The sequence below is a fragment of the Coregonus lavaretus genome (genome assembly GCF_964263955.1).
Source record: "Coregonus lavaretus genome assembly, contig: HAP1_SCAFFOLD_513, whole genome shotgun sequence".
Lineage (NCBI taxonomy): Eukaryota > Metazoa > Chordata > Actinopteri > Salmoniformes > Salmonidae > Coregonus > Coregonus lavaretus.
The window spans coordinates 252,586-276,594 of record NW_028162662.1 but is presented as its reverse complement, the minus strand read 5'-3'; the positions used below and the strand labels follow the sequence as shown (position 1 = coordinate 276,594).

General features: G+C 46.1%; 1 protein-coding gene and 1 pseudogene across 2 annotated transcripts; one reads left to right on the top strand and one right to left on the bottom strand.

Annotated features, from left to right (window-relative positions):
• Window positions 1-11,280: 11,280 nt before the first annotated feature.
• LOC311119040 (UDP-glucuronosyltransferase 2C1-like) lies at window positions 11,281-19,474 on the top strand. The gene is made up of 5 exons (XM_084193798.1): window positions 11,281-11,361; window positions 11,643-11,787; window positions 16,818-16,982; window positions 17,326-18,039; window positions 18,150-19,474. The coding sequence occupies exons 2-5, from the start codon at window positions 11,650-11,652 to the stop codon at window positions 18,735-18,737; spliced, it is 1,605 nt and encodes a 534-aa protein (XP_084049924.1). The 5' UTR covers window positions 11,281-11,361; window positions 11,643-11,649; the 3' UTR covers window positions 18,738-19,474.
• Window positions 19,475-20,035: 561 nt separating this feature from the next.
• Window positions 20,036-21,291, bottom strand: LOC311119041 (asparagine--tRNA ligase, cytoplasmic-like; annotated as a pseudogene). Its single transcript has one exon. The product of its transcript is annotated as an asparagine--tRNA ligase, cytoplasmic-like (transcript).
• Between the last annotated feature and the right edge of the window lie 2,718 nt (window positions 21,292-24,009).

The window sequence follows — 24,009 nt, the reverse complement described above, 5'->3', positions numbered from 1 at the left end:
GTCGGTTTTCCTACCCTGGGCAGAGATGGCTATAAATTCCAACCGCCACTCCTAAACTGACCTCACACCATTCCAGTGTGTGTTAGGTTATCAGCCGGCCCTGGCACCGTGGCATCAGAGCCAGATCGAGGTACCTGCGGTGGACGAGTGGGTTCGGCGCTCGCAGGAGACCTGGGACGCTACACATGAACGCCTACAGCAGGCGTCAGAAGGCGAGCGCCGACCGCTACCGCAGTGAGGCTCCGGTGTATGCACCGGGGGACCGGGTCTGGCTCTCGACCCGAAACCTGCCCCTTCGCCTGCCCTGCCGGAAGCTGGGTCGGCTGTTTGTTGGCCCATTTAAAGTCCTGAGGAGATTGAACGAGGTATGTTATAGGTTACAACTTCCTGTTAATTATCGTATTAACCCCTCGTTCCATGTGTCTCTCCTCAGGCCGGTGGTGGCTGGTCCACTCCAGGAATCTGAGATACGGGAGGTTCCTCCGCCCCCACTGGACATCGAGGGGGCACCGGCGTACTCGGTCCGTTCCATCCTGGATTCGAGGCGTCGGGCGGGGGGCCTGCAGTACCTCGTGGAGTGGGAGGGGTACGGTCCGGAGGAGCGGTGCTGGATTCCTAGGAGGGATATCCTCGATCCCTCCTTGTTGAGAGAATTCCATCAGAACCATTCCATCAGATCCTGGCCGTCCCCGAGGCCGGTGTCGACGCATGGCTGGAGCCGCGCGTCGGGGGGGGGGTACTGTCACGGATTCTGCCGAGACTGCCCTTCCTTCTGGCTCGGGCAGGCTTCAGTGTTCGTCGTCACCGGAGTACTAGCTGCTGCCGCTCTATGTTATATGTTTCTATGTTCACTTGATTGTTGTCCCACACAAACCCATACAAACAAACAAACCTAAACCCAAATTCATGCTTATGCTTATTGTAAATTATAAATATTTTGCCAACTTACCTTCACATAGTGTAGAGCTAGGGGTTGGAAGCACATGTTGGTGGAAACAGATTCTCTACCATCTATAACAATACACAATTTAACCACACCACTAATTGTTTTTGATCTCTATTAGCCTGGCTAGCTTTTTATTTGCTAATGTTAGCTAACGTAAGTCAAAGATAGAACAAACAAACAAACATGTTTACTCTGCTGAAGGTAGCTACCTGTCTAGCAGTGACTACCATGGCATAGGCAGAATTGATTGACACTATGTATCCAAAAGATAGCTATCTGATTTAAATGATGGCTTTCAGAGTTCAGGACTGTAACGTTAGCTTCCTAGCTAACTTTGTCCAGCTAGGCTAGCAGCAAGCTAGCTAACGTTAGGTTCCAATGATTAGGTTACTACTATTCAAGATCTTTTCTCTTGAGATGATTGATCAGATGGCTTCCATTTTGTTGTGAAGGGGAAAGAACGATGGTCTCAGCTGGCATCGAATTCAATTCCACATAATTTAAGCCAGAAAATTCCTCTGATGATCTTTGGTCACCGTGAGCATCGTTCTTGATAGCCACAATCCAGTGGCAGCATCAGGGTAAATCTCAGTTAGGTAAAACGGTGAAAGATAACTGCTTTTGCGCCTGTTTGTAATTAAAGGAAAAATCCACAGAAAACCACTTATTGCTTTAATTTACAGTGTTAAATAATACTAATATGTGAAAACAACATTTTCTGGGAACAAATATTTCATTTTGGCATTATAATAAGGTTGGTAGCGATGGAAAAATGGAAAAATTGTTGTGGAATTCTGTTGCAGCTCAAGTCAACTACAAAATCCACAATACAATAATCTCTATAGGCTGGCTGGCTGGCTGGTTAGCTAGCTAGCTAGCTAGCAAACGTAGCTACACACAATAATACCAAAGACAATATCAGCATGTAAGTTGGCTAGATAGCTGTAAAATGGGCTAAACAAACTGCACTATAAATTTAGTCTACAATCTCACCATGTTCAACCTGCAGATCGATGTGCCTCAGAGTGGAGTCTAACATTCGCAACGGCAGATGTACTTTTGAGAAGATAGGAAATGTTGCCCATGCTACGTCAATGGGCCGCGCGGTGCATTCTGGGCGATTCTGGGACAAGGAGCACATGGGAGTCTATTGGGCGCCAGCTCAAAAACCCAACATTAGCATGAATTTCGTCAACAAGAAGTACAACATTACATATCTTTTCCGAGATGTGAGATAATTAACTTGCTATCTGTAATATCGTATAGCTTTGGAATCGTGACATGATGTACTTTTGAGGAAAATAGGCACGTTTCTCGACATATACACTGTACACTGACTTTGAGAAAGGATTGCGTGACAATTAGTTTAGCAACCGCTTGACGCAACATGAACTCAACCGGTCGACCCTGCTGGGTGGGGCCTTATTCATTCCATTGGACTCCTATCTCCTTTCTATAATATCTCTGGCAACAGCACCATGCAATGCACCTTGGACTAAAGAGGCAGAAAAATAGGAAAAATGTGATAGACCCTCTGTTAAATGACACATTTTCTCGAGGTAAGAATGGTTCATTCGAGAGAAGACATCCCTCCCGAGTTATGACATCGGCCAGTATTGAACAAAAACGTAATGTTGTTAATATGGTAATTATTATATGCCGTGGCAGACCTAGGGTGAAATTCCACTTTAACTCAGCAACATTTGTGGGTTTTCGAGCAGGAACGGCTCGTTTAAGGTCCTGCCACAACATCTCAATTGGGTTTAGGTCTGGACTTTGACCAGAGTACGTGAGCGGAGTGGCGCTGGAGCGGCGTGAGGAGCGGAGCGGAGTGGCGCTGGAGCGGCGTGAGGAGCAGAGCGGAGTGGCGTTGGAGGGCGTGAGGAGCAGAGCGGAGTGGCGTTGGAGGGCGTGAGGAGCAGAGCGGAGTGGCGCTGGAGCGGCGTGAGGAGCGGAGCGGAGTGGCGCTGGAGGGTGTGAGGAGCAGAGCGGAGTGGCGCTGGAGGGCGTGAGGAGCAGAGCAGAGTGGCGCTGGAGCGGCGTGAGGAGCGGAGCGGAGTGGCGCTGGAGCGGCGTGAGGAGCAGAGCGGAGTGGCGCTGGAGCGGCGTGAGGAGCAGAGCGGAGTGGCGCTGGAGCGGCGTGAGGAGCAGAGCGGAGTGGCGCTGGAGCGGCGTGAGGAGCAGAGCGGAGTGGCGCTGGAGCGGCGTGAGGAGCAGAGCGGAGTGGCGCTGGAGCGGCGTGAGGAGCAGAGCGGAGTGGCGCTGGAGGGCGTGAGGAGCAGAGCGGAGTGGCGCTGGAGGGCGTGAGGAGCAGAGCGTGCCCAATTTGACTGGAACACAGAGCGAGATTCCCAAAGGCTGGAGCGTCGGCCTTCTCACCCGCTCCAGTACCACTCACTTCACAAGCACAGGGCGTGCCCGGCCCAGCATGTATTTGTAGTCTACTTGTGCGCTGCCAATAGCCCCTTGCTTTAGCTACTGTCATGGACTTCGCTAAATATTTTCATAAAGAAACTGATAAAACACACAGGTGTAAATCCAGGTGACTTACAAAGATGAGGACCAAGAGCAAGAGATGGAGTGGGGTGATGTAGTGTCCACAACTAAAGAGTTATTGTGGAATCTGAAAAGACACGTATCCTGAAAGCATGATGGTGTCCTTACTACATAAAAGAAAGGAACGAGGTGGGTAGATAACTAAGTGTGTCATTGTAGCAAAGTATTTACAAAGTATTTATAATCTATCAGATCTCTTAAACGTTTCGTTCATTTTCGTTCTATTATCTATACAATAGGCCATCATTGGTTTTGGCCCAATAGGCCATCATTGGTTTTGGCCCAATAGGCCATCATTGGTTTTGGCCCAATAGGCCATCATTGGTTTTGGCCCAATAGGCCATCATTGGTTTTGGCCCAATAGGCCTGGCATATTCTCACGTTCAAGGAGCTTTCTGTTTCAATTGGGTTATTTTGCATAACAACCTTTAGGCCTACCTATAGAAAAATACATTTAAAAACGCTGCATCTCTGCCCAGCGAGAGTGGCCAAATGAGTGTTTAGTATCCCCAGTGGCTCTGCAGGAGAGGAGAGGATGTTCTCCGCTGCTGGCCGGCTCTCCAGGCACCATCGCATGAGCCTGAAGACACAGACTGGACAAACTTGTGTTTCTAAAAATGGCACTAATAAGTAAGTCACAGCCGGTATGCGCAAGACTAGACTATAATGATTTAATACAACTAAATGTTGTTTAAATGCTGAGCGCTTAATGTCCCTACCAGTCTAGTGTGTCGCACTCGCAAATAATTCACTATTTATTTATTTGTAGGCTGTAACCTTGAAATAATTGAAATAATACATGAATATTAGTTCCTTCTTAGGCTCCCTGTCTGTCTCCTGACCTATTCAGAGTGTTTATATGCTGTTTAATACCACATGTAGCCTGTTTGAAATGATGAGCGCTTCTCACAGTCACCTTTTCATGTTTATTCAAATACTTTCATTCAAATCATATAGTTTGGTTTTTAATACTTCAAAACCAACTCTTAGGTCCAGGTAGTCACAAAAATAGATGGTTGTTGGTTAAATTGTTGATTTTAATGAATGGAGCGAATTTGGAGCAGCAGTTTTATTTCCTGTGAGCGCGGAGTGGTTTTTAGCGGAGCGGTTGGGAAAGGACTTGGAGCGCCAGAGTGGTGGTGGAGATGATTTCCAAACGGCTCAACTCCACTCACATGACTTTCACTAGTCCATTTCCAACATTTTACATTTGTTGCTTTTCAGCCATTCTGATGTAGACCTGCTTTTGTGTTTTGGATCGTTGTCTTGCTGCATGACCCAGGTGCACTTCAGCTTCAGCTCATGGGGCGGATGGCCTGACATTCTCCTTTTGAATGTTCTGATACAGAGCATAATTCATGGTTCCTTCAATGATGGGAAGTCGTCCAGGTCAAGGCAGCAAAGCATCCTCAAACCATCACACCACCACCACCAGGATTGACCGTTGCTATACCGTTGCTATACCGTTGCTATACCGTTGCTATAAGGTTCTTACTGTGGAATACAGTCCAAAAAGTTGACTCAAGTTTGCCAAAAAGCACCTGGAACCACCTGCATGATCGTCAAGACTCCTGGAAGAATGACCTATTGACAGATGAGTCAAAAGTGAAACTTTTTTGGACGACATGGGTCCTGTTAGGTCTGGCAAACACCAGAACTCCTTACACCATAGAGCTAAACGTATTACATGGACTTGACGGTCTCAGCTTTTCATAGATGGGTCATAATAGCTTGTAGCTCAAACCATTCAGACTCTACAGATGTTTTCGTGAGAAGAACCATCCCCGGTATGTTCTAGCTTAGCCCCCATTGATCATCATGCTAAGGAACTCCTTGGTTGGTTTAAAGAACGTCAGAGCCTAACCTTTTCTAACCTCATTGTCTGAACCGTTAACGTTAGGTAGCAAGTGGCTACTGTGCTTGAAAATTAGCAAGTGGCTACTGTGCTTGAAAATTAGCAAGCTTGTTGCAACCTGGATAGCTACTTGTAAACAATAGCTGGAACGACCGAGCGAACAGACGCGAACTGGCTGAGTCAATTTAGTGGCTTGCTTTGCACTTGGCTAGCTAACAGTAGCTGCTAGGGGTAAGTCATGACCTACACTTGTGTTTTTTTTTTTTTTTTTTTACATATTGATAGCCCGAGTCGCTCAAGGAATTTCGGACATGGGTGACTAGTTAACGTTAGTTTGGCTCTCTCTGTGTGTTCGTGTCGTGAAATGAGGGGTTCTTCTTTGTCTGAAAGCAATGGCTAGCTAGTTTGCTAACTATTCTAGCTAACTAACTGGCTGAATAAGTCGACGACGGACTCGCTCAAGCTGTCGGGACTAACCCACAACGTTAGACACGGACACGAATGATCTGCTTGCATGTTGATACACTGGTTGTTGATGTGGCTGAGTATTGGCGCTAAACCCTGCTGTTGGAGACCGGCATGCTAGCTGGCTGTGGCGTCTTATGACGAGGTGCCCGGACATTTTTTCACGGAATAATACTGCACCTAGTTAGCTAGCTGAATAAACTAGGTTTGTCTATGCCTAGAAAACATTGAACCGCTGTAGTTTACAACAATTATAGTTTCTGAGGTGGAAGTTGGGAGAGTTATATTTGGGAGTTGTGGTGAGGGAGGCCCCGCTCTCTCCTTTCCCAGATGTTAAGTTCATTTTATTCCGATCTCCTCTGCATTATTGTAGCCATCTGCTGCAGCCTGTCAACTATGCCTCTGCCTATCCCTGTTCTCTCCTCTCCGCACAGGCTACACAAACGCCTCACACCGCGTGGCTGCTGCCTCTCTAACCTGGTGGTCCCTGCACGCACGACCCACGTGGAGTTCCAGGTCTCAGGCAGCCTCTGGAACTGCCGTTCTGCTGCCAACAAGGCAGACTTCATCCCAGCCTATGCTACCCTCCAGTCCCTCGACTTCTTGGCACTGACGGAAACATGGATTACCACAGAAAACACTGCTACTCCTGCTGCTCTCTCCTCGTCTGACCATGTGTTCTCGCATACCCCGAGAGCATCTGGTCAGCGGGGTGGTGGCACAGGAATCCTCATCTCTCCCAAGTGGACATTCTAAATTTTTCCCCTGACCCATCTGTCTATCTCCTCATTTGAATTCCATGCTGTCACAGTCACTTGCCCATTTAAGCTTAATATCCTTGTCATCTATCGCCCTCCAGGTTCCCTTGGAGAGTTCATCAATGAGCTTGACGCCTTGATAAGTTCCTTTCCTGAGGATGGCTCACCCCTCACAGTTCTGGGGGATTTCAACCTCCCTACGTCTACATTTGACTCATTTCTCTCTGCCTCCTTCTTTCCACTCCTCTCCTCTTTTGACCTCACCCTTTCACCTTCCCCCCCTACTCACAAGGCAGGCAACACGCTTGACCTCATCTTTACTAGATGCTGTTCTTCTACTAATCTCACTGCAACTCCCCTCCAAGTCTCCGACCACTACTTTGTATCCTTTTCTCTCTCCCTCTCCTCCAACACTACTCACTCTGCCCCTACACAGATGGTAATGCGCCGTCGCAACCTTTGCTCTCTCTCTCCCGCTACTCTCTCCTCTTCCATCCTATCATCTCTTCCCTCTGCTCAATCCTTCTCCCTCCAATCTCCTGATTCTGCCTCCTCAACCCTCCTCTCCTCCCTTTCTGCATCCTTTGACTCTCTATGTCCCCTATCCTCCCGGCCGGCTCGGTCCTCCCCACCAGCTCCGTGGCTTGATGACTCATTGCGAGCTCACAGAACAGAGCTCCGGGCAGCTGAGCGGAAATGGAAGAAAACTAGACTCCCTGCAGACCTGGCATCTTTTCACTCCCTCCTCTCTACATTTTCTTCATCTGTTTCTGCTGCTAAGGCCACTTTCTACCACTCTAAATTCCAAGCATCCGCCTCTAACCCTAGGAAGCTCTTTGCCACATTCTCCTCCCTGCTGAATCCCCCCCCCCCCCCTCCTCCCTCTCTGTGGATGACTTCATCAACCATTTTGAAAAGAAAGTTGACGACATCCGATCCTCGTTTGTTAAGTCAATTGACACTGCTGGTCCTGCTCACACTATGCTTTGACTTATTTCTCCCCTCTCTCTACAGATAAAATCTTGCGACTTGTGACGGCAGGCCGCCCAACAACCTGCCCGCTTGACCCTATCCCCTCCACTCTTCTCCAGACCATCTCCGGTGACCTAATCCCTTACCTCACCTCGCTGATCAACTCATCCTTGACCGCTGGCTATGTCCCTTCCGTCTTCAAGAGAGCGAGAGTTGCACCCCTTCTCAAAAAACCAACACTCGATCCCTCTGATGTCAACAACTACAGACCAGTATCCCTTCTTTCTTTTCTCTCCAAAACTATTGAGCGTGCCGTCTTTAGCCAACTCTCTTGCTATCTCTCTCAGAATGACCTTCTTGATCCAAACCAGTCAGGTTTCAAGACTGGTCATTCAACTGAGACTGCTCTTCTCTGTGTCACAGAGGCTCTCCGCACTGCTAAAGCTAACTCTCTCTCCTCTGCTCTTGTCCTTCTAGACCTGTCTGCTGCCTTTGATACTGTGAACCATCAGATCCTCCTCTCCACCCTCTCCGAGCTGGGCATCTCCGGCGCGGCTCACTCTTGGATTGCGTCCTACCTGACCGGTCGCTCCTACCAAGTGGCGTGGCGAGAAGCTGTCTCCGCACCACGTGCTCTCACCACTGGTGTCCCCCAGGGCTCAGTTCTAGGCCCTCTCCTATTCTCGCTATACACCAAGTCACTTGGCTCTGTCATATCCTCACATGGCCTCTCCTATCATTGCTACGCTGACGACACACAACTAATCTTCTCCTTTCCCACTTCTGATAACCAGGTGGCGAATCGCATCTCTGCATGTCTGGCAGACATATCAGTATGGATAACGGCTCACCACCTCAAGCTGAACCTCGGCAAGACGGAGCTGCTCTTCCTCCCGGGGAAGGACTGCCCGTTCCATGATCTCGCCATCACGGTTGACAACTCCGTTGTGTCCTCCTCCCAGAGTGCGAAGAGCCTTGGCGTGACCCTGGACAACACCCTGTCGTTCTCCGCTAACATCAAGGCGGTGACCCGATCATGTAGGTTCATGCTCTACAACATTCGGAGAGTACGACCCTGCCTTACACAGGAAGCGGCACAGGTCCTAATCCAGGCACTTGTCATCTCCCGTCTGGATTACTGCAACTCGCTGTTGGCTGGGCTCCCTGCCTGTGCCATTAAACCCCTACAACTCATCCAGAATGCCGCAGCCCGTCTGGTGTTCAACCTTCCCAAGTTCTCTCACGTCACCCCGCTCCTCCACACACTCCACTGGCTTCCAGTTGAAGCTCGCATCTGCTACAAGACCATGGTACTGGCCTACGGAGCTGTGAGGGGAACGGCACCTCCGTACCTTCAGGCTCTGATCAGTCCCTACACCCAAACGAGGGCACTGCGTTCATCCACCTCTGGCCTGCTGGCTTCCCTTCCTCTGCGGAAGCACAGTTCCCACTCAGCCCAGTCAAAACTGTTCGCTGCTCTGGCACCCCAATGGTGGAACAAGCTCCCTCACGACGCCAGGACAGCGGAGTCACTCACCACCTTCCGGAGACATTTGAAACCCCACCTCTTTGAGGAATACCTGGGAAAGGATAAAGTAATCCTTCTACCCCCCCCCCCCCCCCCCAAAAAAAAAGATAATAATAAAAAAAAAGTGTAAAGTGGTTATCCCACTGGCTATAGGGTGAAAACACCAATTTGTAAGTGGCTCTGGATAAGAGCGTCTGCTAAATGACGTAAATGTAAATGTAAATGAAGAGCCGATACCCCCTCTCCCTGAGCCTGAATGAAGAGATGAAAGAGAGCTTGAATGGCTGTTTGGCTAAATAGATGGCTTGCTGGCTTGCTGAATGGTTGATTGGCTGGTTTGCTGGCTGGATAGATGGATCAACCAATCAACCAACCAATCAACCCAATTCTTTTCATACAGGTTAATTTGACACAATGGTGCACAATGGTGCACTTTCCTGCTGAAAGGTACATTCATCTCCCAGTGTCTGGTGGAAAGCAAGCTGAACCAGGTTTTCCTCTAGGATTTTGCCATGTGCTTAGCTCCATTCCGTTTCCCAGTCCTTAACAATTACAAGCATACCCATAACATGATGCAGCCACCACCATGCTTGAAAATATGTGTGGTACTCAGTGATGTGTCGTGTTGGATTTGCCCCAAAAATAAAGCTTTGTATTTCAGGACATAAAGTTAATTTATTTGTCACATTGTTTGCAGTTTAACTTTAGTGCCTTATTGCAAATATGATGCAGGTTTTGGAATATTTTTATTCTGTACAGGCTTCCTTCTTTTCACTCTGTCATTTGGGTTAGTATTGTGGAGCAACTACAATGTTGTTGATCCATCCTCAGTTTTCTCCCATCACAGCCATTAAATCCTGTAACTGTTTTAAAGTCACCATTGGCCTCATTGTGAAATCCCTGAGCGGTTTCCTTCCTCTCTGGCAACTGAGTTAGGAATGACGCTTGTATCTTTGTCGTGACAGGGTGTATTGATACTCCATCCAATTTGAAATGAATAACTTCACCATGCTAAAAGGGATATTCAATGTCTGGTTCTTTTTATTTTTACCGATCTACCAACAGGTGCCCTTCTTTGCAAGTAATTGGAAAACGTCCCTGGTCTTTGGGGTTAAATCTGTGTTTGAAATTCACTGCTCGACTGAGGGACCTTACAGATAATTGTATGTGTGGGGTACAGACAGGGGCGCAACCTTCAATTGGGATGGACATGTCCCCCCCCCCCCCCCCCACATTCTGACATTTTATTTTTGTCCCCCCCATTTTTATCATTGGAATGTGATACAAAACGAGCCAACGGTGTGCTTTAGGACCACGCGGACGGGTAGGCTGCTTGGAGTGTTTATCTGAATGGATAAAAACAAAACAATTAATTCCCCCCCCCCCCCACTTCTAAAACCAAAGTTGCGCCCCTGGATACAGAGATGAGGTAGTCATAAAAAATATATATGAAACACTATTATTGCACACAGAGTGAGTGCATGCAACTTATTATGTGATTTGTTAAGCACATTTTTAGACCTGAACTTATTTAGGCTTGCCATAACAAAGGGGTTGAATACATTTTGACTCAAGACATTCCAGCTTTCCATTTTTAATTAATTTCTTTAATTTCTTTAAAAAAATCTAAAAACATAATTTCACTTTGACATTATGGGGTATTGTGTGTAAACCAGGGACATAGAATCCATGCTAAATGCAGGCTGTAACGCAACAAAATGTGGAAAAAGTCAAGTGAACACTTTCTGAAGTATATAACTACTATCTGGATTACTACATGAGTTAGACTAGAGATGGCCAAAATCGTATATGGAAATGATTGTATCAACGATAAGTAGGCCTTTAAATTGGGTGAGAGGTCAGTTATGTGACAGGTGTGTTTTACCTGAACTCACTAGTGTCAGTGTTATTGCCCAGATAGTGGTTGCTATGGCACCCTATTGCCCAGATAGTGGTTGCTATGGCACCCTATTGCCCAGATAGTGGTTGCTATGGCACCCTATTGCCCAGATAATGGTTGCTATGGCACCCTATTCCCTTACAATAGTCTACTATTTTGACCAAAGCCCTCAGGACCCTGGTCAAAAGTAGTGCAACTTGGGAGGCACCACTATCTGTTTTGTAAATCATCTACCTGGGCTGGCTTATGACATGACTTCTGTACTATCAGGGGAAGACTAGAGTTTGAACCCTGAAACGTTCAATGTATTGCCAGCCGACATGTAGCAGTCTGCAGTCCCCTGCAGAGTGATGTCGGTGCTGTAAGGATTCTACAGCGCTGGTAAGCAAACTCTTAATGCATATTCTTATTCACCTGCACTCAAGTAGTTTGTTGTTATGTAGCAGTGTTACACTGTGTAGACAATACGCTCTAACGAACTTATTGACACAAGCAGATAACAGAATGGTAAAGCTTAATTAGCTGTTATCTAAATGTATAAAAGATACAACTATACGTGGCATGAGGGCAAGACATGACTTTCAGGTCAATAAAGTATTTTTTACGGTCTAGAGGTGAATAGTTGAAAAACCAAGTTACTTTTGTCCTCTTTCTCCTCTCAGTGGAGAGATGCATTCCAGCTGTCCCCGGGGAGGCCTCTCGTTTCTAAGTCTGGTGTCATTACTCCTGCTCCTTGTCGCACCATCCTGCCATGGAGGAAAAGTCCTGGTCTTCCCTGTAGATGGAAGCCACTGGGTCAACATGAAGGTGCTCAATGTTGTGTCTAGCTGTTCTGTTAACTTACCCAACATTCCCTGCTTATTCCCTGCTGATGCCGGGAATCCAACCAGGATCAGGGAATTTTTTGAAAAAGCGACCAGATTTTTGCTACCATAGTACAGTATCTATGTCTTGACTATACAATGAGTGTACAAAAAATTAGGAACACCTGCTCTTTCCATGACATAGACTGACCAGGTGAATCCAGGTGAAAGCTATGATCCCTTATTGATGTCACCTGTTAAAATCCACTTCAATCAGTGTAGATGAAGGGAAGGAGACAGGTTAAAGAAGGATTTTTAAGCCTTGAGGCAACTGAGACATGGATTGTGTATGTGTGCCATTCAGAGGGTGAATGGACAAGACAAAAGATTTAAGTGCCTTTGAACAGGGTATGGTAGTAGGTGCCAGGCACACCTGTTTGAGTGTGTCAAGAACTGCAACTTACTGTTTACTTAGTTACATTTTACCAAATCACTCCAGTTACATAGATTTACAGTGGCTTGCGAAAGTATTCACCCGCCTTGGCATTTTTCCTATTTCGTTGCCTTACGACCTGGAATTAAAATTGATTTTTGGGGGGTTTGTATCATTTGATTTACACAACATGCCTACCACTTTGAAGATGCAAAATATTTTTTCTTGTAAAACAAACAAGAAATAAGACAAAAAAACAGAAAACTTGAGCGTGCATAACTATTCATCCCCCCAAAGTCAATACTTTGTAGAGCCACCTTTTGCAACAATTATAGCTGCAAGTCTCTTGGGGTGTCTATAAGCTTGGCACATTTAGCCACTGGGATTGTTGCCCATTCTTCAAGGCAAAACTGATCCAGCTCCATCAAATTGGATGGGTTCTGCTGGTGTACAGCAATCTTTAAGTCATACCACTGATTCTCAATTGGATTGAGGTCTGGGCTTTGACTAGGCCATTCCAAGACATTTAAATGTTTCCCCTTAAACCACTCGACTGTTGCTTTAGCAGTATGCTTAGGGTCATTGTCCTGCTGGAAGGTGAATCTCCGTCCCAGTCTCAAATCTCTGGAAGACTGAAACAGGTTTCCCTCAAGAATTTCCCTGTATTTAGTGCCATCCATCATTCCTTCAATTCTGACAAGTTTCCCAGTCCCTGCCGAGGAAAAACATCCCCACAGCATGATGCTGCCACCACCATGCTTCACTGTGGGGATGGTGTTCTCGGGGTGATGAGAGGTGTTGGGTTTGCGCCAGACATAGCATTTTCCTTGATGGCCAAAAAGCTCAATTTTAGTCTCATCTGACCAGAGTAGCTTCTTCCATATGTTAGTGGAGTCTCCCACATGCCTTTTGGCGAACACCAAACGTGTTTGCTTATTTTTTTCTTTAAGCAATGGCTTTTTTCTGGCCACTCTTCCATAAAGCCCAGCTCTGTGGAGTGTACGGCTTAAAGTGGTCCTATGGACAGGTACTCCAATCTCCTCTGTGGAGCTTTGCAGCTCCTTCAGGGTTATCTTTGGTCACTTTGTTGCCTCTCTGATTAATGCCCTCCTTGCCTGGTCCGTGAGTTTTGGTGGGCGACCTTCTCTTGGCAGGTTTGTTGTGTTGCCATATTCTTTTCATTTTTTAATAATGGATTTAATGGTGCTCCATGGGATGTTCAAAGTGTCTCATATTTTTTATAACCCAACCCTGATCTGTACTTCTCCACAACTTTGTCCCTGACATGTTTGGAGAGCTCCTTGGTCTTCATGGTGCCGCTTGCTTGGTGGTGCCGCTTGCTAAGTGGTGTTGCAGACTCTGGGGCCTTTCAGAACAGGTGTATCTATACTGAGATCATGTGACACTTAGATTGCACACAGGTGGACTTTAACTAATGCTGTGACTTCTGAAGGTAATTGGTTCCACCAGATCTTATTTAGGGGCTTCATAGCAAAGGGGGTGAATACATATGCACGCACCACTTTTCCGTTATTTATTTTGTAGAATTCTTTGAAACAAGTTACTTTTTTCATTTCACTTCACCAATTTGGACTATTTTGTGTATGTCCATTACATGAAATCCAAATAAAAATCAATTTAAGTTACAGGTTGTAATGCAACAAAATAGGAAAAACGCCAAGGGGGATGAATACTTTTTCAAGTTGCCATAACTGCAGGCAACATAGTGTGGATACAGACCCTGGTGAATATAAAGCAGGATTCCTTACTGATACTTTGATTGAATATAAAGCATGTTACTTGCAAAAGGCACTGTATATTATTATATATTATGTCGCAGGGCTTGACATAAAGGGCTGCCGGGGGAGGTTAATGGAAAGTCTCCGGCCAGTCAGTCATCCACGTCAGTTGCCCGCTTGAAAAAAAAAAAATTATATATATATATATATATATATATATATATATATATATATATTGTAATGATGCTATTTTCAATCTAGGCTATATAATTGATGAAAAAACATATGACTTCCCGAAGCTATTAGTTCGTTATGTAGATTATTTATCACTTAACAAAATGTGGAAAACGTCAAGATGTCTGAATACTTTCCGAATGCACTATATATATATATATATATATAATTTATTTATATATTTTCCATGTGCGCCACACACAGCCTTAGCAGAATAAGCTGTATGTACACAGTGGTGTAAAGTAACTTAGTAAAACTTGTTTGGAGTACTACTTAAGTATTTTTTGGGGGGTATCAGTACTTTACTTTACTATTTATATATTTGACAACTTTTACTTCTACACCACTACATTCCTAAAGAAAATAATGTACTTTTTACTCTATACATTTTCCCTGACACCCAAAAGTACTCGTTTCAATTCGAATGCTCATGCAGGACAGCAATATGTTCCAATTCACGCACCTATCAATATAATGTCATCCCTACTGCCCCTGATCTGGCGGACTCACTAAACACAAATACTGCATTTGTAAATTATGTCTGAGAGTTGGAGTGTGCCCCTGGCTGTCCGTACATAAAAAAAATATATATATAATATAAGGAATTTGATGTATAGCATTTACTTTTTACTTTTACTCAAGTATGACGTTTGAATACTTTTTCCACCAATGTACTTAAGTACATTTAAAAACAAACTTTTAGACTTTTACTCAAGTAGTATTTTGCTGGGTGACTTTCACTTGAGTCATTTTCTATTAAGGTATCTTTACTTTTACTTAAGTATGACAAGTGAGTACTTTTTCCACCACTGGCTGCACACTGTATCCTACAGCAGGCTACAGAAACACCACTAGTCAAACACAATGGTATCTTGCTAGGTGTGCAATTGAATTCCCGAGTGGCACAGGGGTCTAAGGCACTGCATCGCAGTGCTAGCTGTGCCACTAGAGATCCTGGTTCGAATCCAGGCTCTGTCGTAGCTGGCCGCGACCGGGAGACCCATGGGGCGGCGCGCAATTGGTCCAGGGTAGGGGAGGGAATGGCCGGCAGGGATGTAGCTCAGTTGGTAGAGCATGGTGTTTGCAACGCCAGGGTTGTGGGTTTGATTCCCACAGGGGGCCAGTATGAAAAAATACAAAAATAATGTATGCTCTGGATAAGAGTGTAAATGTAATTAAAGGGCAACTACACTCAAATGCAGAGTTTTTAATGTTTATCTCTGAGCTTCACTGATGCTGGTCATGCTGCTGGCAGGGTTAAATAATAAATGAATGTCAAATCAATCTGTTTTTTTTTTGCTGTCACAGAATACCAATAGTTGTAAAAAATTACCAAACTAAATTTGTAACTAGTACTTAAGTAGTTTTCTGACCACTTTTTCTCTTACTTTAGTAGTTTCTTACTTTTACTTGAGTAAATTACAATCTAAGTAACAGTACTTTTACTTAAGAACGGATTTTCTGTACTACACCCACCTCTGCCAGTACCAGTAGGCATTTACCATATGGTGTGCTGCAGAGGTTTTTGCGATTTTCAAATGGTCACAACCGAATTAATCAGGGCACACCTCACCACACCACACCAAATGGGAGCAAAAGTACCTTAAAATCTGTTGAAGAACGGTGTGCACCGTTTTGGGGAAACGTGTAATTCTGTACAAACCATCACACAACGTAAAAACAGTTGAGGCGAACTCAATGCACTCCTGGTCTCTTTCTGCAAAACATCTCTCTATTTTTCAGTGTTCTTCAATTCCGGTCCTGGAGGGCGAAAACAGGGACTAATTCAGACCTGGGTCACCAGGTAAATGAAAATAACTAGCAGGTAGAAACAAAACCCAGAAGTGTTTTGGCCCTCCAGGACCAGAGTTGAAGAACCCTGTAACTCAATGAGACAATTGTGTATACTGAGATAACATATATGCAATTGTTTTAAGATGGTCATACCATGGATCATTTAGCTAATTGATGTTGCATTATAGGACACCTTTAGGTATAAAAATTTTGGGGGGATAAAATGTTGAATTTGGCCTATACTACTATAGCCCAGAGAAACGCACTTAATGACGTTCATGAAGGCAAAAAGACAGAAAAAAGATGAATCATAGTAGATGTAAGAAAGTCCAGGAAAAATGTTAGTTTTTTTGGACACATTGAACCCTTTATTTTTGTTGGCACAAAATCACCTCCATACTTCCATTCGTTTGTATACGTTAGCTTCAGACGAGTCCCGTGACACTTATGGGGGCGGTGGAGCAAAACAGTTCGTAGAGCGGTCATCTTTCCATAGAGCGGTCATGTGAGTTTGTAGGTCAAACCGTTGGGACGCTACAGAAGTTTTCGTGAGAAGACCAATTTCTGGATGTCTCATGGTCTGACAAACATCGCTGTAGCTCGGCCACCTTCCACCGCAGATGCGGAAGGCTGACACAGGCGGATGCGGTGGATTGAGCCGCAGCTCAATTCACTGACAGATTTGGATGTTTTTTTCTTTTTCTTGTGTTACTTAGATTGACGCCTTTTAAAGGATTAAAACCTTTAAAAAGGCACAGTGTTGACAGCGCTCTGCAACATGCCTCTGATTTAATCCCAGCCCCTTGTGAGTTTACTAACGTCATCAATGTGTAGGCGCTGATCAAGGAGCTCCATGCCAGAGGCCACACCATCACAGTGGTCAGACCCTCTACCAGCTGGTACATCACTGAGGAGTCACCTCTGTACACCTCCATCACCCTCCAAGAGAAAGAATCCTTATACAACTTCTTCGAGACCTTCCTACAGAAGAACCTGAAGGTATATGTCTCCATCACGTAGCTACAGAAGCACATGAATTTACGTGTCTTTATCACTAGATTGACTGGAAAAGTGCATTATTGTGTCAAATTATCCTTTAAGAGAATCATTGGTTGATTGATTAATTGATCCTTCCAGCTAGCAATTCATAACGTGCCTACAGAAGCACATGAAGGTATGTCTTCATAACGTGCCTTCAGTAGCACTTGAAGGTTTGATGTGTCTTTATGACTGGTTGATCCATCTATCCAGCCAGCAGCCAATCAACCATCCAGCAAGCCAGTCAGACAGCCATCTATTTTGCCAAACAGGCGTTCAATCTCTGTTTAATCTCTTCATTCAGGCTCAGAGAGAGGGGGCATCGGCTCTGACGTTCTTCAAACTAACCAAGGAGTTCCTCAGCATGATAGAAGAAGCCCACTTCCTGAGCTGCGAGACGCTGGCTCGAATGTTCGAAGACAAGGAGCTGATGAAGAGTCTTCAGGACGCTCAGTATGACATGATGCTCACCGACCCCGCCATCGCTGGAGGGCTGCTGGTGGCCCACTACCTCAAACTGCCTGTGGTGCTCAACGCCCGTTGGATCACCAGTGGGGAGGGCCACTTTGCCATCGCCCCCTCTCCCCTCTCCTACATCCCCGTCCCAGGGTCTGGGTTCACTGACAAGATGACCTTCGTCCAACGGGTCCAAAACATGCTGTACTACAGCATCATCGTGTTTCAGCAGAGGTTCATGGTTGGGCCGAGTTATGACGCAATTTGCGCCAAGTACTTCGAAGGGGGCTGTGATATCATCTCTTTAATCCAGGAGGCTGACATCTGGCTGATGAGGTCTGACTTTGTGTTTGACTTCCCCCGTCCCACCATGCCCAACGTCATCTACATGGGGGGGTTCCAGTGCAGGCCGGCCCAGCCCCTGCCTCCAGAGCTGGAGGAGTTTGTCCAGAGTGCCGGGGAGCATGGGGTGATCGTCATGTCTCTGGGGACTCTTGTCAATGCACTTCCTGTTGATATCACAGACCAGATCGCCAGTGTGTTCGCCAAGCTCCCTCAGAAGGTGTCCTGATTGTTTTTGATTATTAAAATTTACATTTAAAGCTCTCTGCAATGTAAGTGATGTAAATGAGAGGTTATTTAAACAGAAAGTAATGTCTTCTTTTATCTAAGGTGATCTGGAGGCACCTGGGCAAGATTCCATCCACTCTGGGGAACAACACCCTGCTGGTGGACTGGATGCCCCAGAAAGACCTCCTGGGCCACCCCCAGATCAGAGCCTTTGTGGCCCATGGAGGAACGAACGGGGTCCAGGAGGCAATCTACCACGGCACTCCAGTGCTGGGGATCCCCCTGTTCTTCGACCAGTATGACAACCTTCTGCGTCTGCAGGAGAGAGGCGCTGCCAAGATCCTGGAGCTGGCAAGCGTCAACGGACCCAGTTTCCAGCAGGCTCTGAACCAGGTGCTCACCCACGCCTCCTACAGGGAGAACATGCAGAGGCTGTCCCGTCTGCACATGGACCAGCCCATCAAGCCAATGGACAACGCCATCTTCTGGTTGGAGTTTGTGATGCGTCACAAGGGGGCGTCTCACCTGCGTACGTCAGCCTACAGGATGCCCTGGTACTCGTACCACTCGGTGGACGTGCTGCTGCTGCTGCTGGCTGCTGGGGGAGGAGTCCTGCTCTCCGCTGGGCTCCTGATCAGGATCCTCTGGAGAACCTGCCGGAGGAACAGGAACAAAACCAAACAACACTGACACTAGTAGCAGAATCGCATTACTGGAAACCAAGGCAGGCCTGGTTGTAGCTAGCTATGTAGCTATGTTTAGGTCGCGTTCGGGACAATTCAAGCATTTTAGCTAACCGTAACCCTTTTCCTAACCTTAACGTAGTTCTCCTAACCTACAACATGAATTCTCTTAAACCGCTGCGTAAGTTCTCCTAACCTGCTACGAAAAGTAACTTCCGTTAGCCGAGCCGGTCTGCCCTGAGAGCAGTGTTAGTATCCACTAATGGGATACAGCCCATTAAATGTTCTTTAATCTATATATATCTATACTTATATCAAGAACATCAAACAATTTATTGAAACCTACAACAACCATGTAACCACAGAGTCTTCAGAAAGTTTTCACACCTCTTGACTTTTCCCACATTTTGTTGTTATAGCCTGAATTTTAAATAGATTACATTTAGATTTTTTTTTGGTCACTGGCCTACACACAATACCCCATAATTGTCAAAGTGGATTTTCTATAATTTTTTTCAAATTAATAAAAAATGAAAAGCTGAAATGTCTTGAGTCAATAACTTTTCAACCACATTGTTATGGCAAGCCTAAATAAGTTCAGGAGTAAAACCTTGCTTAACACGTCACATTAGTTGAATGGACTCTGTGTGCAATAATAGTGTTCAACATGATTTTTTAATGACTATTGTTATTGACCAAATACTTATTTTCCACCATAATTTGCAAATAAATTCATAAAAAATCCTACAATGTGATTTTCTGAAATTTTTTTCCTCAATTTGTCTGTCATAGTTGACGTTTACCTATGATGAAAATTACAGGCCTCTCTCATCTTTTTAAGTGGGAGAACTTGCACAATTGGTGGCTGACTAAATACTTTTTTTTCCCCACTGTATGTTAACATTGCCAAAGCAAGTGAAGTAGATCATAAACAAAAGTGATCTCTCTCTCTCTCTCGCTACCCCTCTCCCTTGCACTTTTGTGGTGTCGCTGTTTTTGTTTGTCTCTCTGTTTTTCCATTGCGAGTTTGACGTTGTGAGCACCTCTGGGTGTTAGACATTTACATTACATTTTAGTTATTTAGCAGACGCTCTTATCCAGAGCGACTTACAGTTAGTGAGTGCATACATTTTCATACTGGCCCCCCGTGGGAATCGAACCCACAACCCTGGCGTTGCAAGCGCCATGCCCTACCAACTGAGCTACAGGGGACTACTATGTTGGTCTCTTGCAGTGCAATATGATGATGGGCTTCATCCCAAATGGCATCCAACTCCCTAAATAGTACACCACTTCTTTACCAGATTTCAATGACCCTGGTCAAAAGAAGTGCACTATACAGGGAATAGGGTGCCACTTGGGATGTAACCTTGGTCTGTTGCAGTGCAATTTAGCTGCAGACAGGGGGCATGGTGGGTAGTTGGTAGTTTAGGGTCGGCAGCGCTGGATGAAGCGGGGGTAGAGGCACACGTCTCTGATGTGGTGTCTGTTCAGCAGCCAGGTCAGGAACCTCTCCAGGCCCAGCCCGTAGCCACCATGGGGACAGGTCCCATACTTCCTCTGGTCAGTATACCAGTAGTAAGGGGTTAGGTCAATGCCTTCCCTCTTGTATCCCTCCAGCAGTTCCTCAGCATCCCAGATCCTCATAGACCCTCCTACGATCTCTCCAACGTTAGGCATCAGCACATCCACCGACTCAGTGAGGCGTCAGTCCTCAGCACAGCGTTGCATGTAGAAGGACTTGATCTCAGCTGGGAAGCGACACAGCAGGATGGTCTCACCGATGGCATCAGTCATCAGCCTCTCTGGCGCCTCTGGGATGTCCTCTCCAAACTCGTAGTAGGTCCCATCGTCCTTTTTGATGTCATGTTCCTTGAGCCAGATGGTGGCATCAGAGTAGTCCATCCTCTTGAAGGGCCTCTTGGGGGGCTTGAAGTCAGGGTTGACTTGGTAGAGGAGAGGAGCAGCAGGAGACTTCAGGACTCTGTCCACCACATCACACACCAGGTCCTCCAGCCTGCTCAGTAGGTCCTCATAGGGCACTCTGCCTCTATATGAGTGTACTCAGACAGGTGCCTGCGGTAGGACTGTGCGATACAGAAGGTGTCTCCCAGGGCAGGGATGCAGGTCTCCAGGTAGAGCTGAGAGGACTGGGTCAGGAACGCCTCCTCCCCAAAGTAGTTCAGGTTGAACAGGGTGGAACCTCCCTCCACTTGGGTCTGCACCAGGGTGGGCGGGGTGATCTCACAGTATCCGTGGTTGAAGAAGTGGTCCCTGAAGCACTGTGTGACAGTGGAGCGGACCTGGAGGATCTTGGACACGTTCTCCCCACGGATCATCATGTGTCTGTTGTTGAGCTGAACGTCCACATCAGACTCCTCATTCAGCAGGTTGTCAGCTCCTCCAGCCGGGGCCAGCAAGTCCTCATGGATGGGTAGGTTGGCTCTGATGCGACGTCCCATCAACATTTGTGCAGGTGAAAGTCCGTTCTGCAGCGGTGCGCTGCGGTAGATCATCAGACTTTTTAGGAAGTCCTCCTTTCCATCATGTGCCTTTTTCATCAGACCTTTAACTATTTTGACTGAACTTTCTGCTAAGCCGTTGGACCTTGGGTAGTTGGGGCTGGAGGTGTTGTGTCGGAATCCCCAGTCATTAGCGAACGATCGGAATTCAGAACTTGAGAATTGCGGGCCATTGTCCGAGTACAGTTCAGACGCAACCCCATGTCTTGCGAAGACTGATTTCAGGTAGGTGATTACAGCTTTGCTGGAGGTAGTTGGCAGTGTTGCTACTTCAGGGTAGTTTGAGTAGTAGTCGGTAACAACAATGTGACTTTTGCCATTGCAGTCAAAAAGGTCAACTCCAACTTTGTAGTAGGGTCGGTTGGGTACTGGATGAGGCATTAGCGGTTCTGCTTGCTGCTTTGGCCTGTAGGTCAAACACGGTTCACATGAAGCAGTGGTCTGGCTGATTTCCTGGTTCATTCTTGGCCAGTACATTACTTCTAGTGCTCGTCGTTTGCATTTTTCCTCACCCAAGTGGCCCTCGTGTATTTTCTGTAGCATTTCTTTGCGTAGTGTCATGGGAATTACAATCTTGTTGCCTTTGAACACTATGTCATCCACAACAGTGAGCTCTGCTCTGTACATCCAGTAATCCTATATTCTCCTTGGACAGTTGTTTTTCTGTGCAGGCCATCCTATCAGTATTGTTTCTTTCAACTCTGTCATTGTTTGGTCAGCTGCTGTCTCTCTTTTGATCTGCGCCATTCTCTCAGAAGACACAGGAAGTGATGCAAAGATCATGTCGACGTAGGCCTGAATCTCAGTGTTTTTCTGTGTGTCGGCGCTCTCTTTCTTGTCGACTGCTCGAGAAAAGAGTGTCGGCGGCGAACATGAACTTTCCCGGGGTGTAGATCATCTTCACATCATACTGTTGCAGTCTGATCAACATTCTCTGGATTATCATTGGACAATCATTAAGTGGCTTAGACGTGATTGACACCAGTGGTTTGTGGTCGGTTTCTACTTGGAAGGCTTGTCCGTAGACGTATTGGTGAAACCTTTCGCACGTGTATGTGCTCGCCAGTAGTTCTTTCTCTATTTGTGCGTACCTTGTTTCTGCGCCTGTCAAGGCTCTGGACGCATAAGCGACAGTTTGCCATGTGTCGTCATTCTGTTGCAGAAGAACTGCTCCCAGGCCAAACTGTGATGCACCTGCAGAAATCCTTGTGCTTTTCTCTGGAACATAGAACCTGAGCACTGGCTCTTCTGTGATTGCCTTCTTTAGGTTTTTGAAGCAGTTTTCCTGCTCATGGGACAATTCCCATTCATTTTTCTGTTCCAGAAGACATCTGAGTAGAGTAGACTGTGCTGACAGTTGAGGTATGGACTTTGCAAGGTAGGTGATTATGCCCATGAAGCGTCTCACATCGTCCTTGTTCTTCGGGCGCTCCACGTTGTTGATGGCTGATGTTTTCCTCGGGTCTGGTTTGACTCCATCCTCTGAAAGTACATCTCCCACGAAGGTAAGTGTTTTCACAACAAACTCGCATTTGTCCTTGTTTAGTTTCAGGATGACTTTCCGTGTCAGGTCCAGCACTTGTCTCACTCGCGCGTCGTGCTCTTCTTTTGTGGACCCCCATACGTTAATGTCGTCCATCATGGTCTCTACTCCTGGAATGTGCTCGAAGATCATGTGAATTGTCTTGTGGTAGACCTCTGGCGCTGAGAGAATCCCATATGGTAGATGAAGAAATCTGTACCTGCCCTCAGGTGTGTTGAATGTGCACAGCCTTGAGCTTGCATCATCTAGCTTCATTTGCCAGAATCCTGATGAGGCATCAAGCTTACTGAACCACTTTGCTCCAGCAAACTGCGACATTACCACAATAACCAGTGCGCTTACCCAATCTGTAGGTTCATCCATTTCTGTGATGACGTCCATCTTTTCCATGCGTACGAGTTCCTCCTTGAGCTTTTTCCTCAGTGCAAATTGAACTTTTCTGGAGTAATTTTGTCATCAGTACATATTTTGTGTTCTCCGGGTAAACATCCGAGACCCTCAAACACGTCCTCGTACTCAGCCAGTAGCGATTCTTGGTCATTTTCAGTCTGTGATGTCACTACACTCTTTTCACCAAATTGAGCTTTTCACATGCTCTGAGTCCTAGGATAGGCTGTACACTCTTTTCACCAGATTGAGCTTTTCACATGCTCTGAGTCCTATAATAGGCTGTACACTCTTTACCACGATCAGCAGCTGTGCTTTGAACTGTTTTCCTTTGTGCTGTAAAGTTACTATGCAGCTTCCTTTAACTGGTACGTTCTCCCCAGTATAACCACTAACCTTCCTTTAACTGGTACGTTCTCCCCAATATAACCAGTAACCTTCCTTTAACTGGTACGTTCTCCCCAGTATAACCACTAACCTTCCTTTAACTGGTACGTTCTCCCCAGTATAACCACTAACCTTCCTTTAACTGGTACGTTCTCCCCAGTATAACCACTAACCTTCCTTTAACTGGTACGTTCTCCCCAGTATAACCAGTAACCTTCCTTTAACTGGTACGTTCTCCCCAGTATAACCAGTAACCTTCCTTTAACTGGTACGTTCTCCCCAGTATAACCAGTAACCTTCCTTTAACTGGTACGTTCTCCCCAATATAACCAGTAACCTTCCTTTAACTGGTACGTTCTCCCCAGTATAACCAGTAACCTTCCTTTAACTGGTACGTTCTCCCCAATATAACCAGTAACCTTCCTTTAACTGGTACGTTC

What these genes read in the sequence shown, in the direction of transcription:
- LOC311119040 (XM_084193798.1), top strand. Translation starts at nt 11,650, where the DNA reads ATGCATTCCAGCTGTCCCCGGGGAGGCCTCTCGTTTCTAAGTCTGGTG. An exon ending in GCCACTGGGTCAACATGAAG is followed by an intron (nt 11,788 to 16,817) that starts GTGCTCAATGTT and finishes ATCAATGTGTAG; the next exon opens with GCGCTGATCAAGGAGCTCCA. An exon ending in TCCTACAGAAGAACCTGAAG is followed by an intron (nt 16,983 to 17,325) that starts GTATATGTCTCC and finishes CTCTTCATTCAG; the next exon opens with GCTCAGAGAGAGGGGGCATC.